Source organism: Melozone crissalis, unplaced genomic scaffold (genome assembly GCF_028551555.1).
Source record: "Melozone crissalis strain CALT ecotype California unplaced genomic scaffold, PUWL_Pcris_2 ptg000013l_1, whole genome shotgun sequence".
In the NCBI taxonomy this organism is placed as follows: domain Eukaryota; kingdom Metazoa; phylum Chordata; class Aves; order Passeriformes; family Passerellidae; genus Melozone; species Melozone crissalis.
The window spans coordinates 10,322,823-10,341,372 of NW_026535791.1; the positions used below are offsets into that span (position 1 = coordinate 10,322,823).

An 18,550-nucleotide genomic window follows, 5' to 3' on the forward strand; every position below is an offset into this window, starting at 1 on the left:
TTAGCTGCAATTTTTGGACTGAGATTGGACATTCTGGACAACCAGACCTGATTGCTTACTTGTGGAGCTCTGACCTCAGCCCCAGGATGGCATTAGAATGTTCTTTGGTAACAGCATGAGTAAAGGCTGAGATTTTAGGGATGGGTTGTAAGATAAGAGGGAAAGGACAATGCATTCTTATCTGTTTTGCTGTTTTGTTGCAGGAGAGGCATTTAAAGCAACAGAAGTAGTCATCATTGTCTGGCACAGTACCATCTGAAAATAATTTATAAAAGCAGTGAATATATTGCCTAAAACACTGTACTGTCAAGAGCTCCTGGCTGGGTTTCAGTACCCAAGCTGAAAGAATCCCCTGACCCTGGAGGCTGCTGGATTCCGCCAGAGGCTGTGCCTCCTGTAACACCCTTAACACAAGAAATAGAAAGAACCTGATGATGTATTTTTATCATGATCTGTATGGACCAGGACAGATAGAATCCAAGCAATTGTTATGCCTGAGGTAACTTTCTTGAACTAAGAGCTGCACCTATCAGAATACTGTAGTAATAACCAGAAATGAAACAGCTGAACAGTTACAGAGGCTACTGTTTGCTTCAGCAACCAGTATGGAAAACATTGTGGAACACATTTAGTAAACCTTGATTTTACTTCAGTGAGAATCAAATGGTAGGGACAGTGGGAAATATTTACAGAAATGAAAAATGTGTGTAAATCTCGGGTAGCTGGTTGTTAATTGCTGCCCCAAGTACTGTACTGAGTTCCGACATGTAAAATAGAACAGATCCACTGATTTGGAATTGTTTCACTAAATCAGTATGGCCTAATGTTTTCTGCTATGAAGAATCAATTATGTAATCAACCGTATTTTTGCAACCTGATTAGGCACAGCAATCAGATGCAACTATAAAAAATATTTCACCCTACACATGCCTATCACTGTCTCTATCTCAAATGAAAAAAAATTCAAGTTTTGTGTTATGGTTAAAAAAAAAAACTAAACAAACAATGAGAGGTCAGAATTTTATTTCAATGTATAAATCCTTGCGAAAACAGAAGTCCAAGCTTCAGCTTCTTATATGACTGTAAGACAGGACTGGCATTTAAAGAAATAGAAATAATGGTTGTTAAATCTGGCAAAGTACAATCTGAAAATAATTTATGAAGGCAGTGAATATATTGCCTGAAACATTATACTATAGAACATAAAATTATGCAATACATTTTCTGAGGGAAAAAATGCTTATTAGAAGACTTATGAAGTTAGAGTACCTTCACTGTAGCTTCTTAGGATTACTAAACTATGTTTCAAATGAACAAACGAATCATTAAATGTTTGGTTATTATTTCTTCAAACCTTTCTAACATATTTAGTAACACATTTACTATTATATTTTGCAGAACAGAGATTTAGCAGTGATAAGATTTGACACAGAAGTTTTTTAAGCACTTTCTGTAATGAATATGAACAAATACTGAATACATTTGTCTTGCCTATAAACTTCCATAGCTCAGCTGACTTGGTATGTACTGTTTCCCAATAAGATAATACAACATATTCTGACATGATGATATGCAGGGATTAGGTGAAGGTTTGGAAATATCATGGAAACGGTCTTCCTAACTTATTTTTGTGTCTTGCTCCTTTTGCTTTTGCACACACAAAAGAACCAGAACACTTTAAAAAATATATGCAGACATCCTCTGATTCCAATTGAATGTACACATTGTGAAGCAAATGTATGAACTTTTAACTGCCATGGACACCAATATCCAGATATTTCCATTTTGAATTCTTTATGAAAGAGAATCTGAATGCCAACACTTTTGGGAATCATGCATGGCTATGAAACTTCAGCTTCAGTATCTGTAATAGCTACATTTTGAAGAAACATCTCTCCAGAGGTACCTCTAGAGTGTGTTTAAACACAGCTGACTTTTTCTTTCAGACACAGTCCAAGTTAATTTAAAGTATGCTTTATATATTTCTCCCTCTATTACTGAAGAGCACTTCAGAGCTCAACTACTGAAGACTATGTCTATTTAGGTGCAAAAGAAAAAGAGTTTCATAGAATTTGTGCTAGAAGAGAACATTTTGAATTCTGATACTATCAAACTGTAACAACTATTCAAATTCATCTAATTAAAACTATAAAAAGAACAGAAACCTAGTAGAACAAAAAAAAAATAAGCAAAAATTTGTCTCAGTTAAAAGGATGTATTTCAGGCTCTTATCTATCACATTACTACTACTGAATACACTCAAATATTCTCCAGCACACTCACCTCTTTTTGACGGTACTTAATTGCCAGTTTCAATCTTGCAAGATCATTACCACTTTGTTCTTCTATCAAGCTATTATCATCTCTGTAATTAAGAATAATTTCCAATTCCCTGGAACTCCGTGTCTGATCCAGGAGATCTTTTGCAAATTGCTTGCACTGCCGTGACAGTTCCTCATACTCTGACTTAAACTCATTTTCGACTTTACTCAGTTCCTGCAGCTCCCAGCTCAGCTGAAAAGCGGTGAGGAAAGGATCCTCACTGGACAAAGCAATCAATGATGGGCTCGCCAGAGCCTTGTAGATATTGAGTCTGGAGCGAGAGTGGCGGAGGCTGTCCACATCTGAGCTTGAGACACATTCCACACAGTTACAGCGCACCTCGTGTGGCCTGGGCACAGACACCCCCTTCTGCACCAGGAGCTTTATGATTTCATAATTGTTGGTGTGGGCAGCCAGAATAATAGGTGTGATATCCGGCGTAAATTCTGAAAACTGCTTGTCCAGAAGCACTGGTGGCACCTGTGAAAGAAGGCAAAAACTCTTACAGGCCCCCTCATTGAATAAGAGTTATAGAAAATTAAGCTAGAAATGGTTTACCGGGTAATACACTTACTGCTGGATCTTTATTTCTGTCCAGAGTTGAAGGAAACTCTTTAAATATAACAATTCAATTAGCTAAGATAGTATCTTTCCAGTTAATGAATTGCTATAAACAGGGCGTGATCCTTCACAGAACCTGCTTATACATAAACAAACCATGGACAATGATTTATTGGAGCAAATTATTAGATTTAGACACAAGTTAGACACAAGACAAGTTAGACACAAATGCTCCTCCCCAGTCCCTTGAGGTGAGCAAGATGGAAACTTTTTCTTCTCTCTCACTGGTTTATCTCAGTTTCATAGGGAAGAAAATGCATGGGGGGAATAACTGTGAATCTCTGAAGAAAGCAATGACAAGGACACAGGCAAGTTAGATTTAGAAAATACAATGGTCAAGTAAACGAGAAGAAAATGAGTAAATGAGAAGAAAATATGCATTTTCTTAAAGATAATTTTCTGTTGAAAATAAGGCTGTGTAGACAAACAGACTTGCTGCAAAGAGCTTAATGTCTTAAGCTCAGTTCTACATTCACCTGCACAAAGAAACATGTTCTGTTTATAGGAAAACAGGGCAGTTAGTAGAAAAAAGGTGCCCAGAGACCATTTTTAAAGCCTCTTCTGATATGCATTTCTGGTTTTTTCTGTCATCTTTATCAGAAGACTGTAAGGTTTTTAATTTTAAGCTTGTCTCTTTATTTTACACTACCAGATTCTAGTCTTTCCCCGATCAAGACAATTTGTTCAATTAGTATGACTAAGAATGTGAGTGTAATTAGCCAATGCCAATCAAAAAAATGATACTGGCATCATCACTTACAGACTGACTTTTGTCCACAGCTCAATAACCAAGTACAAACACAATCCACAGAGCACCGTGGTGAGGTCCTCTGAGGGATGTTCTTTCAGGAGGAAGAAAAAAGGAAAACATATGACTCAAAGTTATCTGAAGGCTAGAGAAACAGATGGCCATTGCAGGGAGGAAAAAATTTTTGATGCAAGTCTCATAACAGCACCATGACCTCACCACCAGGTGGAAGAAGCACAAGCGGAGTGGTAGGGTAAAATGGGAGTGAAAAGTCAAGACTGGAGATCTGGCATTCAAGATTGTAATCACACATCCCTAGGGAAGCAAAACCTGCCTGGCCATAGCATATTGCTGACCTTAAGTAGCCGTACCAGATTCTGAGAAGGTATGTGGAGTCAACAGGCAGAAATCCCTTTTCTCCCCTCTCATCCTCTCATGCACTCAGACATGGCTTGGCATCGAGTCAGGCTGGCACTGAGTTTGTTTCAGCACAGGACTGTGGGCTGACTGAGCTGGCACACCCACCCTCATGATCCCATGCAGAGGGTGCATCTATCCTCAGAGGTGGGTGCTTACAACCAGTGGTTCTGAGCCAAGCAGCTTCTGTACATCTTCCCTTCTGCTTGCTTTATTCTGAGGTACAAACAGCATAGCATGTGTAGAGAAACACTGGTTACATATTACTCATGAAGTAAGGAACCCAATTGAGAATATACTGAAGGTATATATGGAAGGAGGGAACACTTGGATACAAGAAAAAACAAAAGTTCTGCGTGCTGCTCCTGGTCTCAGCCCCAAAACCACAACTATGGACATATGACTTCCCAGAGAACACTGCGGCTCTGCCCATGATGCTCTGTCAGGTCTCTTCCAGGGTACCTCTGGGACATGTGTCACCTCCTGGCTGGACACTGCACAAAGCCCACCTGGGGAAGCCCAGGTGCTCCGACCACATCATTATTCCTGTCCAGTGTGAACTGGGCTTGAAGTCCATGTATGTTTTCTCTCCTGTCTTTGGTGTCAGTGGGGGAAGTGAGACCTGCTTCCTCCCACAATTCTCACAGGTTATTGCAGTCTTAGATTTGTCTTGTCATATTATATAGGAAAAAAGAGAGCACTGTGTGCACACGAACACACTTGTTATGTTCTCTAAATCAGTAGTTTGGCCAATGATTTTGAAACTAGAACAGCATGAAAATGGTTGTAGAGATTCAAACTTTGCATTAGTAGAGATGAGATTTTGGGTGATCACAGAGCTGAAAAAGGTTTGCAGAGAGGCATGTGTTGTGTTCTGACAGTGTCTGCTACAAGCAGTGAGATTCCTCCTTGGCCTCAGGTTTAGGGTACCAGAGAGCGAAGAAGAGAGTTGCAAGGGGAGAAAACTCAAGGTCAGAAAGCTGTAACTTCAAACACACTGACTGCTCAGAGTATAACTCTGTCACTTCACATGTTGCTAGTTTTTTACTTGCTGACAGTACTGAAGTAACATTTGCTTCAAGCCCTGCCAGAACTGAGGGCTGTCTTAAACATATCATCAGCTGCAAGCTCTGAAAAACTAAGACACAGCTTCAAATGACATGGTGTTACAGTGACTGACTTGTACATGGGGTCCATTTCCTTTCAAGCTGCTTGCTTTTTCTCATAGCTTATCAAAACCTTTCATCTTAAGCTAACTCAGATTCATCGCTAATGCACACATTTTGGAATTCATCACATCAGAATTTACCCAAATATAGAAGCATTTATTAAATCTTTTCAGCCATAACTTACAGAAACATTTAAACTTAATGGCAAATCCTAAAACATCCACCTTAATTACATCATGACTTTAACCCTTGATCCTTTACTTTAAAATTACAAAATTTTAAGATTTTGTACTAATTTAAATGAAAGAGAGAATATCGAAATAATAAAGTCAAATTATTCCCTCATCTGAAGCAAATTATTCCCGCATCTGAACTTATCCTTTGAACTTATCTTTGAAGTAATGAGCACTCTCATGGCATTCAGAAAATTTCAACATCTAATGGCTGATTCTGAGTACTTGCTCTTAAGTTATCAGACTTACAATGAATTTTACTTTCAAACTACTAAAAATAATTCCCTTTAAAGAGAACCAAGCCAAATAACCAGCACACACTGATATTAGCCACACTACTGGAAGCCTTGACAGGACACTCACAGAAAACATTTGAGTCTTCCTTAAATCCTGGAGAATGGAAAGGTACTAGGGTTTTTCAGTCACTGACTTCTCAAGGCTCACCAGTAGTTTAACTAATCATACATTGTGGAGTAGCATGCTAAGTTTGAGGCTGCTTAAACTTGGCGAAGTCAATTTTTGCCTTCTTACACTTTGTGAAGAATTTCTACTTCAACACTATTTACAGAGCTGAACATATATATATTTGTTATGAATGTCTATGTGATTATTAGAAAAAAAAAAAAAAACAAAACCAAAAACCTGAACAGAAAATAAAGGATAGTTCAAAGTCTGAACACTTCAATGCTCAAGGGCATGAGATTTTTTTGTAGCATTTCTTTTCCCTGCACTCACTGTGAGTGGGAATGAGTCAGCCTGGTTTGGATATCTAACAATTCTTTTAGATACCAAGTGGAATGGTCCTCTTCAATGTGTTTATATTCCATGTATGGTCTGTGTGAAGACAAGCTCTTTTGCTATGACAGGAAGAGAAATCTAGGTTAAATTAATGCCAGTTAGGACTGAGATGTTTTCTTGTCCCCGTGACATGAAAGGAGAGACCGACTGTTGATGATCTCTGAGACATCCAGGAAACAGAAAAATATAACAGTCAGTTGGAAAACAAAAACATAAACTCTATGTGTATCTTTTTCTCCATCTAGATTTCTCATAATAGCTCTCATTACTGCAATATCTCAACAGAGAGACTGAAAACTACAGAGTCCATTTACCTGCTGTTTAGGTGCAAGAGCTCAGAATCTATGGAAATCTATTGGCTTGGGCAAACAGATAGGTTCCCTGACTCTTGTCCTTTTTTATTTATTTGCAATTATTTTGTCTCGTGTTTGATAATGAAAGAAAATCCCACTTGGTTTTAGGCAGTTAGGGGAATAAATTTCTGAGTCATGTCCATCATGACAGCATGATTAGAGGAAAAACCTAAAGCAAAGGCAAAAAGAGAATATATGACAGATAAGATGAATACATATGTCATGCAGTACCAGGTTATATAAAGAAATCAGTATTATCAAAGTGTGTCATCAAAGTTTCAGCTGCTTTAACACTAATTCTCTATAGCCATCATCAGCCAAACATCTTGAAAATGCTTAACTGTATATTTCTGTACAGCCCACAGCACATGAGATATCCCTATGCATACATGGTTCCATGCTTTACATTCTGGTTTGTTGAATTCTTCTCTTTGGTTTGCTATTATTGTATCATTATTGTATCACCTGAAATACATCCAGGTTAAATAAATGGAAGCAGTTCCCCTGGGAAGGGTTCAAAAATTCCTCCTACTGCAACTCCTTTACCATGGACTAAGTCACCAATACACATCCAGATATACTGAATAACTTAGAGATACCATGTCAAGAAAACTTGAAATCAGTTGCCACAGCACCAGAGGGGTCCTGACACTCATGTTGAAACTATCCTCACAAGACCACACAAACAGCAGGAGTGCAGTGGTGGCTCCTGATTGTCTCAAAGCGCTTTTTCCCACCCCAGGGTGCTCACTGGGCAGTGTACAGCTGGATGTCAGGCACCTGTACATCAAGGATGTAAGGCAGGCAAGGGGATGGAAGAGGCCAAGCTGAGCTCAGGGACAGCACCATTTCCAAGCAGTGTGTGTGACACTAGCCATGTAACGCCCATCTGGTACACTGTCATTGTCTGCCTTCCAGAGGCAACTTCCCTGGCCTCCCTGAGAAGGGTTCTACCTCTTCATTGTCCTTGAACTCATCACATTTCCTAATGATATTTACCACACTCTTAATCTGCTAAGTGTTATCTTTCATTGGTTAAAATTCTAGTTTTAAATGTCTAGTTTTTTTCTTTTTTGTAGGAAACAGACACATAACAAGTTAAAAAGAGGGTCTTAGGCACTGTAAGCTGACTAATAACTAAATAACAGTCTAAGGACTAAATGCAAATATTTTAGTAATATTGTAACTTCTTAAGAATGCATAATTTCATAATGCATACTTTCATATTCAGTATATCTGGATGTGTATACTTTCATAAGATTTAATTACAAATTCTGTTCTTCAACATTTTCATACGCACATTTTACCTCAGGACTGCCAAGATGCTTAATGCTTGACTTCCAGATTTCTTTTCTCTGGAGCCTAATGTAATTCCAGTTGTGAATTAAAGCCAGGTAGGTATTGCAAAAAATAATAATTAAAAATCAGATACTTTTGTGTGGACATTTTTTACCAAATTATACCAAAGTATTCCAGATGGTTTTTTTGTCTATCTTGAAAAGTTCCTTTATTCCGATATCTCCCTATGATCTAACAAGAAGGTTCAATCCCACTTTTTTCCAGATTAAATTATTTTGATTATACTATGTGATTATGGAAATTCTAACTATTAATTTTACAAAATGTTCCAAATATTTTCCTGTGAAAATATTATATTCCATGTCATGCCGGAAAGATGTCTAGCAGAGAGGAACTCTGATAAGCAACCCAAGATATATATCTAATTTTATATAGCTGAAATTGGGTAAGGTAAACACTCCCCTTAGTATGGAGCTCAATATAACTTATTCTTCAGACACAAGCCATGTGCTAATAGCTCAAAACTTAATTGCTGTGCTCATGCTGGTACTGACCCTCAGCTAGCCAGGGCTTGTGCCTCCTAACCTGCACTGCTGGGATACAAGAGAGGTATTTTTCAAAAGTACTCCATTCATCATTTTGGCCAGTTCTCCAGGATGTGTGAAAAGAGGGTATGAACAGTTAATGCCGAATGTGTTACCTTAGGAGCTTGCTTTTAGTCTGTCTCCTCCTGGTAAGACGGGAAAGGCAACATTCTTGCCTCTGTGCAAACCCTTCTCAATGTACACCACATGTCTTAATATATTTCCAAGGCTCAGGCCTAAATGCCCTCATTTGGTAATATGAATCACTGTTAGCAAAGGATCTCTTCCTCCCACTTAGAATAGTGTTTTATGTAATACCATGTCCATTTATTTTGCTGAAAATTTACTTTCAGCTTTGCTGGAACATTACTGGAACAGAGATGTTTGCAGTAACACAGAATCTCGGTCACATTTAAGGAAGCTTCAGTACTTGCCTTTTTACAAGTCTGTGAATTTTGAACAGTTAAATGTACAAGTTTGAGTTATTTTCATCCATTTTTTTCCAAGCGCAAGCTGAGTTTACAAAACCTTGGATGTGGTTTTTTTTTTTATCAGCTACACTTAACCTACCCCAAAGATGTGAGTTGTCTAATGCTTGCTCATGCTCATCTTATTACATCTGAACCAATTTGTGTGTCACAAGTGTCACATCATGGACTGATCACTTCCAGTCTCCGTGACAGCCACATTGCACAAAACGCATTAATGTAACACATTAAGGAAAAGAATTTGACCAATCTGTTTCTGAAGCTCTGCAGTGGTGGGTGGATATGTCACACCATTTCCTCACAATGTTTCTGATACTTCATATGCTCTACCTTTGTGCAGTTTAAGCCCATAAATTCTTGTTCTATGAAATGTGAATACAGAGAATACTTAATTTCTTTGCTTAGTTTCTGTTTTCCACGTTTTCATTCAGACTTTCCTTATGGGGGCTGAAACGGGATCAGTGCCTTCCAGCTTCCCACCCTTTAAGATCCCTTCCAGCTCAGGCCATTCTGTGATTGTACAATTCTATGATCTGTGCTCATTCTGACGTCATCAGATGTGATTCTGACTTTTGAACAGTAAAATGGTACTGTCCAGTCTTTTTGTTTTAGTCTTGTTTTAATATTCCCTGCAGAACTGTTATCTTAATTGTTTTCAATTCCAAGACATACTTGGTGCATTATTTCTGCTCCACTTAGGACCTTACATTTTTTCTTATGGAACTCTTTTATTTTTCACAGAAATAATGACTTGCTTGCCAAAACCTGAATGCTAATTGTGTCCTGCAAAAGCCTTGAGATCCCCCCATGTTGTCAGTTGTCTACAGAATTAACAGGGCCTCTATTTCATCTAAAATGTAATGAAAAATTGCACTGATAGGGATAGACCCCTGCAGGACTGCTCATTTCACCCCTCTATTGCATTCACATGTCCTGTTTCACCAAATACTGTGGACAACTCCCGTGAGTGTGGTTTTCTTAGACTGTCTTTTGACTGACAGTTCATGAAATCTTACAAATCTCGAGCTATATGATATGTGCTGATTTTCCCCAACATACAGAACTTGCTATCTGGTGATGAATGATAATTATATTGTTATGAAAAGCTTTGTTCCTGACAAATCTTGGTAGACTGTTATTCGTGTCTATATTTTCTTCCAGGTGCTTACAAGCAGAATGTTTGACTAATTTCTTCAGGATAGTCCCTGCTGTAAAAAACTACAGATTTCTTTTATTTGAAAAAAAGAGAATATGGAATGGAAAGGGAATACTGTAAAATTAATTGATAGCAGCTTCCAGACAGAAGCAGAGGAAAATCTACTGGATTTGATAGGTTTGGACATGAAGTTGTTGGTGGAACTGATGTCAAAGGACTTCAGTGCTTTATTTTTCTCTCTCTTTTTTTTTTTTTTAAGTTGTTTTTTAATTGTCCTCCCTGTATCTCTGAAAGAACTCTGTTCCAAAATACTGCCTGTACATCAAACTGCTCATTTCCAATTAATGTTCTCCTGTGAGCATTATGAGTGAATGGATGTGCTGTTTCATCAGTCAATGCCAGTAGCTTGAGGAAGGGTGGAAAATTGCTTAAAAGTAGACACTCAATAGAAGACTGCAAGGATATTTAGAATTTGTTTTCAGCTATGGAACTTACACTTGCTCTCCTCATATAAAATTTTTAAACAGGTAAAGGAGTGTTTCTAGTAGGAGTTCTCAGCATTGCTTGACTGCTCATAATGAGGAGTGACAAGAAAAAGTTGTTTTCACTCAAGGGACAGTGAAAGAAGAGAAGTAAAATGGTTTGGAAAAAACATGAGAGCTGAGAAAGAAGATCTTATGGAAAGGATTAAAGGGGAACTTGAATAATTTATGTCCATCATGATAAAGCTCATATATACCTCTCTCAGAGTTTGCAAGATGAGTAAAGTCAATACTGAAATGTCCTGAATGTTCAAAGCAGATCTAGGGGGAGGGCCTTCCTATTTGAATTTATTAAATGGATGCATAAATAAATTTCCCAAACACAAAATGGTTCATAAAGACAAAATCATTTTAATGAACCTTAGGTCTGATATTCCGTTTCCTGAGAAACTGTGTCTCTGGTCTGATTATTAAAATGTGGAAAAGCTCTTGCTTTTCCCTGTTCATTTTTCTTGTCCCAAAATAGTCAGCTAGAGTGGTGGAAAGAAATTGGCTTGCTTCGACAGTAAGGTTTTCAGAGAAATGTCAGAACAAAGGAGTTCTTAGAATCTAAGCAGAATCCTTTGTTTATCCCTGAGCTTCCTAGATCTAGAAACAAGAGAAGCTGTCCCACTGGCTATAGAATTATAAAGACAGTTTCTGAAAAAGAGCTTTTGCAGAAAAGACAGTCACAGATTGGTGGCCTCCCTTGGTATCAACAAACTGTTCAGGAGTAACAAGTGTCTCAGAGGGTGGGAATTAGCTAAATGTCTTTGCAGCTGATTGCAATTATTTAACACTGCAAAGTAATTTGTGCTATCCTGATGGCTGGGAAGTAAATTTAATATTTGACAAAATTAAAAGGGTTGTGCTCACAAAGAACAAAGCAAGGAACAGGAAAATTCATGAGACACAAAAAATGTTTTCTCTATTAAAAAAAAAAATAAGAGACAGGAATACAAAAGATTTTGGCAGAGACAAAGAAACCTGTATCTTAAGAGGATGCAGGGGAACTTCACAATAAGCTGTTTCACAAGTACAATATTCCCAGTGTGTTTTTCAGTCGTCAGTTATTTAGCAGTAGCTCTACATTTTGAACCCTACTGTAAATTTCCCATATTTCACAGATGCAAAACAGAACATTTTTTCTGAAGTATACAGAGGCTCCACAACTATGCTAGGATGTTCTGGGAATGAAAGATGTACTTGAGAGGGAAAAGACTGAAAACTGAATTTTATTACAGGTTGATGATATTCTCAGCTAGCAGCTGGATTAAATTCCTTAACAATAGACATGTTAAGATCCTCCTTGCATTCAAGAATCAATTGAACAATCCTCCTGCTTAAGAGGTTTTGGAAACCTGTAAGTAAACAAGAGAAGATTGCTAGAAATAAAAATATTCCTTTTGAATTCCCACTGCAAAGAGGGCAAAGAGGTCAAAGGAGAAACGGGAGAGATGTGCATTATTATATCCTGCCCTACACCTGCCCTCCAGTGAGAGACCAGGGGCAGCAGAGTTAGTCAGAGGTATTTAAGGGCACATTGCTAGAAGGAAACCTTTGAAACTGATGGCAAGGGGACTGGATTGGTTCAAACCCCTTAATACTCCTTGTTTCAACTTAGGCTTATCTTAGTTTTGTGTTCCTCTTCAGTTCACCAACTGGCTGGACCTTGATCTGTTCAGATCTTACACACATGGTGCATCCATGCATAAAGAGTATTCTTAATGTGCTTTAGGATATGGAAATGTTAGGGGTTTTTTTTTCTTTTGATTGTATGTAAGGATATTTTTTCTAAATTCAGGGCATGGTAGTAAGCAAAGACTTAATAAGCAAAGGTCTAAATGAGCAAGGATCAGGGAAGAGAAATTTAATCTTATCAGCCAGAGGGCTTATACTTACAGTAAATGTCATAAAATGAGTTGGTAGCAAATAAAATGGTGGTAGACTTTTGCATTTTCTGCAAATATTCAGCTGTATCTTAGCAGTACAAAATATGAAAAGATACACTTTGAGGGTAGATATTTCAGGTTTCTTTTTTTTTTTTTTTAATCTTGCCAGAAGGCCTCACAGACTCTGACAAGCCTGCAAACTTAGATAATATTTTATTACCAACTCTCTGTAGTGTTTTAGTAGCTGAGTTGAAAGGGGAACTAATTTTGCCTCCTGCCAATCTGGGGTGAAGATATGGAAGATATGGGTCCTGGTACAGGCACAAGTACAATTAAAACACTTCTGTCGGTGCAGTATGTGACAAACATATCCTCTATCCAGAAAACAGTCAGTAAATTGACAAGCTAAATTGGTAGTCTCCCAAGACAAGTCAGACCCTGTTATCACATTAATGGGCTTTGTCAGTCCATTGTGACTTGAATTTGTTGGATCGCTCCAGCTGGGTGTTGACATGAAGAAATATTAGAAATACTAAATTCCTGCAAGTTTCCCAAAAGATATGGCTGTTTGAGATCTGAAGAAAATTATGAAGTGGAATGCAAATATGTTACTAGGCACCAGAGAATTCATACAAAACCAGGATATTATGAGTGTATCAGCCTCTGCAAAAGCTTTGATGAATGCTCCTAACATCAAAAAGAGGAAATTACATCATGATGTATATAATTGGGTGAAAATCAGATTTCATAAATTTCACTGCTAACAGAGAAATTTGACAAGAGATGCCCTGTGACACAAGGAAAGATAATGGTGAGGTGTGAAAGACTATATATGAACAAGGTTCTTGACAGAGGTGTGCTTTCTAAATTTTCCTAGTGTTTTCCCATGGCTGAAGGTTTGAAAAGTCATTTGTTTTATAGATTATTATGTATGATTGCATGCCTGACTCCCAAAGACTAATGCTCACTTTGAAAAAGTCTGTCAAATTCTACTCTTGCATTATTTAAGAAGTATCTCCACAGGCAAGTTCAAGGTAACTGCATTTGAGCATAGTGGCTCCTCATAGACAGAACTCTAAAATGGTGGCTCTTTGGAAATATTCTTCAGCGGACCATTGTTCAGTGCTGGATTGCCTGGAGGCCTCTGTCCATCAGAAACTGCTGTGCCTTGAGCTTTTTTCAGCAGTAGGTGGTCCTGTTCCTAAAATATTTCCTGTGTTTCTGCACTGGGCATTGTCAGAAAAAGGATATGTTGCAGAAGAATATACAGGAGAGTATTTATCTTTGTATTTAACACCTAATGGTAGCTCTATATCTGAATTGTTTTAGAACTTCTATTATACCCAGGAAAATCTAGGGCTCGTCTCAGTTGCCCACAGGCTCTGTGACACAACTGCAAGGCCACAACACATGTCTCAGAGATATTCTAAAATGCTCCATACTTCACTTACCCACTACCTGTGAGCTACTGGGCTGGGCCTCCGGTTGATTTAGTGAGTGGAGTCCAGAGAAGTCTTTTCATTAGCTTACAGCAGACACTTGGTATTCAGTCAGGAAATCCTCCTGCTCATCACTGACCTTACTGGGAGCTCACCTATTTGGCTGATATGTGAGCAGTAAATGGACTGATTCAAACAGCATTTTACTGCTTGAGACACTCTAGAGAATGAGAGGGACCTACACAGACATGACATGAGACCTACTGGAGGATGTCCCTCCTTTGCAGCACAGGCAGGGGCAGGGAGGACACACCTCTGCACAGACTGAGCTCCACTGCTGCCTTGCCTTCAGTTTCAGGCATCCGAATGGGAGGCTGATTTCCACCCCCTTACATACATGTCTCTGTATACACATATTTATATATAGCACAGATTTATTCAGAGCACAGATCTCAGTCTGGGGCCAAAATATCAAGGGCCAAAATATTAATTGTTCCCTGAGTGGCTGCTCTAAGCAGAAAAGATACTGGATTTTTTTTTAATATTGCTCCTTTAATGCTTATAAATTTTTTAACTTCCTAAGTTAAATTACATCACCAAATGTACAAATAATTGGCAATGGGGATTTCTAAACTTTAGAAGACAAGGCTACCTCAATCAAAAAAGGTTGTGTTGGTTGAACCTCTCACTTAAGAAATTTATTAACATTAACAACATTGTTAATTGTTAACATTAACATGTTTACATTAACATGTTAATGTAATAACATGTTAATGTAATAACATTAAATGTTAACATTAACAACATTGTTAACATTTTTTTCAGGCACCGAAAGACAGTTAAAATATTTAGATTTTAACTGCAATCTTTGGAGTTGATGAGTTTTCAGGAAGTGAAGGCAGGTGGGCTTGATGAAAAGGATGCCTGGCATGGAGGCTTGTGAAGAGGACAGTACAGGACCACTGACTGCAGAAGGCAGAAATTTTGGACATCTTTTTATTTTAATTTGCGTTCTGTCCCTATTCTGATTGTAAGTTTGGCTGAGTGCTCTAAAGAGGGGCTCAAAAAACATGAAAAGATGGAAAAAGAAATCAGTACAGAAAATGTGACTTCTTGAAGAAAAATCTGACTTTTATGCAGACCTTATTTTTAATTATCTTTCTAAAGATTTAGAGTTTCTTTTTTCTAAAGGGTTTGATTTATTCTAGACTTTCAAATATTTTTGATAATCTGCACTCATCTCCTCATGGTAGGAAAGTATTTTCATTTCTAGCATGAGCTTTGAACAAGAAATATGAAAATGTCAACAAATAATGACAGAAAAGTACTCAATATTTCTGAATTTGTAACACTTCAAGTTTAGGTAGAAGTTCGGTTCTGTATTTGTTATCACCAAAATTCTCTACATTTCTGCAAACTGCTTAACCAGAGGAATAGATTAATAGCTGGGAAAAGTCATTCTCAATAACACTACCTTCCAGGAACCTACCTAAAAGGATCCTGATAGTCAGAATTTTTCTTTATGTTGCCAATAAAAATTGGCTCATGATTTTGTACAGGTCAAGAAACTGTCATGTTTCCCCATATTTTGTCATTTGTCTTTTGGTATTGCCATGGAATATGATGATTTAGAATTTGTTACAGGTGATGGGTGCATATGATAGAACACATTGCCTACCTCAATATTGAAATTGCTAGCAGCTCTGTTGGATGGCACAGGCATACCAGCTTCTGGAGTATTTCCTTAGTAATTGTCACAGGTTTTTCTACTCATCCACCCACCTTACCTCTGATACATATAAACACAGACAGTTTGGGTTTATTGCCAAGACATAATGGCATTTATGTGCAACTTTTTTTGAACTTGAAAACAGCCAGCAACCTTATTCAAACCCAAGAACAAAACTTCTGTAAATTCTCATCTCCATCTCATATGCAATTAGTCAGCTCCACCCTTACTGTGCAGCTGTGCTACATGCTGTTTTCATGTGCCCAAATGGTTACATGAAAGACTGACCAGTTTTATCCATAAACGAAATATCCCCTACACAGCCTCTCCCATTCATCTGTCTATCAATATGTCAGAAAATTCTAACTAATCAGACACCACTGGGAAAAAAACACTCAGCTACCCACTCAGGCAGCTAGCAGTGGAAAGAAACAACATTTTGCCCTCACGTTCCACTTCAAGACTGTGTACTTTCAGCCCAACAAAGAATCTCTGCAACGCCTCCTCCATACTCATTACTAGCTAGACTGTCATTAATCACAACATTCGAAAAAGACATTTCGTTCATAAACTTCTGTGGGAGACATTTTCAAAACAAAAATGATGCTTAAATCTCAACAGACAAAGACTACCCCACAAGAGATTGTGACTGGTATTTTGCAAAGTTAATGGAAAAAGACGTTTAGATTAGCAAACTACCAGGCATCATGCAGAGATCATAAAATCTTTCTTTCTGTCTCCTCTTGACCAATACAACTGCCAGTTCAGTTACTAGGGGAAAATTTGAAGGAGAATTAAAAAAAATGTCAGGTTTGACATTTATGTAAAGTCTATTGCAGTCATGTTGGGCCTACAACCTGTATACATTCCTTGTCTTCTCCAAGGGGGCCCACTGTTACCAGGAGGAAGTACAACCCTGACATAGGAACTTTCCCACATACACACCACTGGGCTGTGTGGCAATGCAGGACTGGGAAAATGATATTCCATGAGACTTGGAAAGAAAACAATGGGCCAAAGCTGCCTAAATGCTCTACACACATTAAGGGAGACTGAGACTGAAGCTGGGTTAAAAGCGCAGCTCCAAAGCAGAGCATTGGCCTCATCTCAGGACACTGGGACTCCTCAAAGGGTAATTTCAAGAAGTCCAAAGATACTGAGAGACAATAAAAGAACAGAGTGGGTGATGTGGCCGCATGTAGGGAATCTCCTAGGAGACAGAAGCTCTGTCAGGCCTGATAGGAGCTCTGTCAGAAGAGCAGCATCTAAGCTGCCAGGATTTCAGGAATGGAAAATGACTCTTCAGGCTCTGTGCTACTTTCATGCTGCTTCCTGACTTTTCCCTTTTAGACTTTTTCTCTGTTTCTGGGAATGCTGCCAGACTGAAGGCACTTTGCCTGCAAAGCTGTCTAGCCTTGTTGTCCATATTCCTTCCCAGATAGCTTAGGTGAGTGCCTGAACATCCACAGAGGAGTCTGTTCCACTGGCCTAGAAACTATATTGTACAACATCCTTGACACTTCCTCACACAGGACCATTCCCTCATCCTGGCTGTTCTCTTACAGTCTTCCATTCTCTCCAGAGCTACTTAGCAACTGATTAAAAAAAAAAAAAATCAGATGTTGAGACACATTTTGGCATAAGATCAGTCACTGGTTTTTTTTTTCTGATGAGAATTACATCAGTAGCTTCGAGCGAAAGACAACTTGTATTCTTGTCCTCTTCTACCTTCCCACACTCCAAATAATTATCAATCAGATACATGAGTCAAGATTGATGAAATATAACTTTAGCTTTTGACAGTAAAACAATGCCCCTTCTCTCCCTACCTCCCAAAAAGTCCCACAATAGCAAGCTTTCCTACCAGTCACCTGATAATTCCTCCTGTCCAAGAGTTTACAATGGCTGCTAGCACACTGAACAGCACATAAATATTTCAGCATTTGCCATCTTCTTACACATGAATTCTCACCTCACCCTTCTCTTCCAGATGCCATTCCTTATAACAGCACAAACACACAGCTTGCTGTGGTTACCTCTGCCACAAAAGGTTTACCTTCTTCCTTTCAGTTCTTTCCCTACAGATAAAGGCTAGAACATATCATACCTAAAGTCTACCATGACCAGAGAGAATACTAGAGGCCCCTCCATGCTGATGAGGAAGGGCTGCTCACAGTCTGTCTAAAGAGAAAATGGTAACCTAAATGCTGAATCTTTCAGTCTTTCAGAAATGTCTCTACGAAACTTAAAGTCTCTCTTTGAAACTTAAAGTTTCAAAGGTCTGGGTTTTTGTCTCTTTTAATAAATATTTTTTCCCAAATATTTAGACAATAGATTGAACTCACTCTTTCTTGGGCCATTGAGAAATTGCCAGGAAAATCCATGAAACCCAACAAAAAGAAGTTGTATATGCCATGGACTTGCATTTTTAAAGGCTGACACATTGACAAGCTGAAGCTTGGCTTCCTAGCTTGACTTTGGCAAAGTAGAGGCAGGGCTTTTGCATAAAGTAGTTTATTATGTGACTTTACTGCTTGTCCTGGGAGAGCAAAAGGTCTCTGAGTGTTGCAGCATGTGGATATAGTTTATTTTCAGCTTCCTACTTCCAGCACTGTGCCAGTGATTTCTACTTTTCTCTGCATGTGAGTCAGGCACATATCACAGTGATCACATCCCCCCTTATCCAAAAGTTTTCCTTCCTCTAGCAATTCCCTTGTATTTGCAAATGCCAGCCTGGCATTAGCTCAATATTTTGTTCATACATCTGCACATCTATCCCTA

General features: G+C 38.4%; 1 protein-coding gene across 1 annotated transcript in view; it reads right to left on the minus strand.

The window, feature by feature from the left end:
* The window catches only part of TRPC4 (transient receptor potential cation channel subfamily C member 4), a 132,727-nt gene that overhangs the window by 58,378 nt on the left and 55,799 nt on the right, over nt 1-18,550 (minus strand). The window contains exon 3 of the mRNA XM_054271765.1: nt 2,284-2,802. Within this exon, the coding sequence (XP_054127740.1) occupies nt 2,284-2,802 (519 nt within the window). The remainder of the gene's footprint in view (nt 1-2,283; nt 2,803-18,550) is intronic.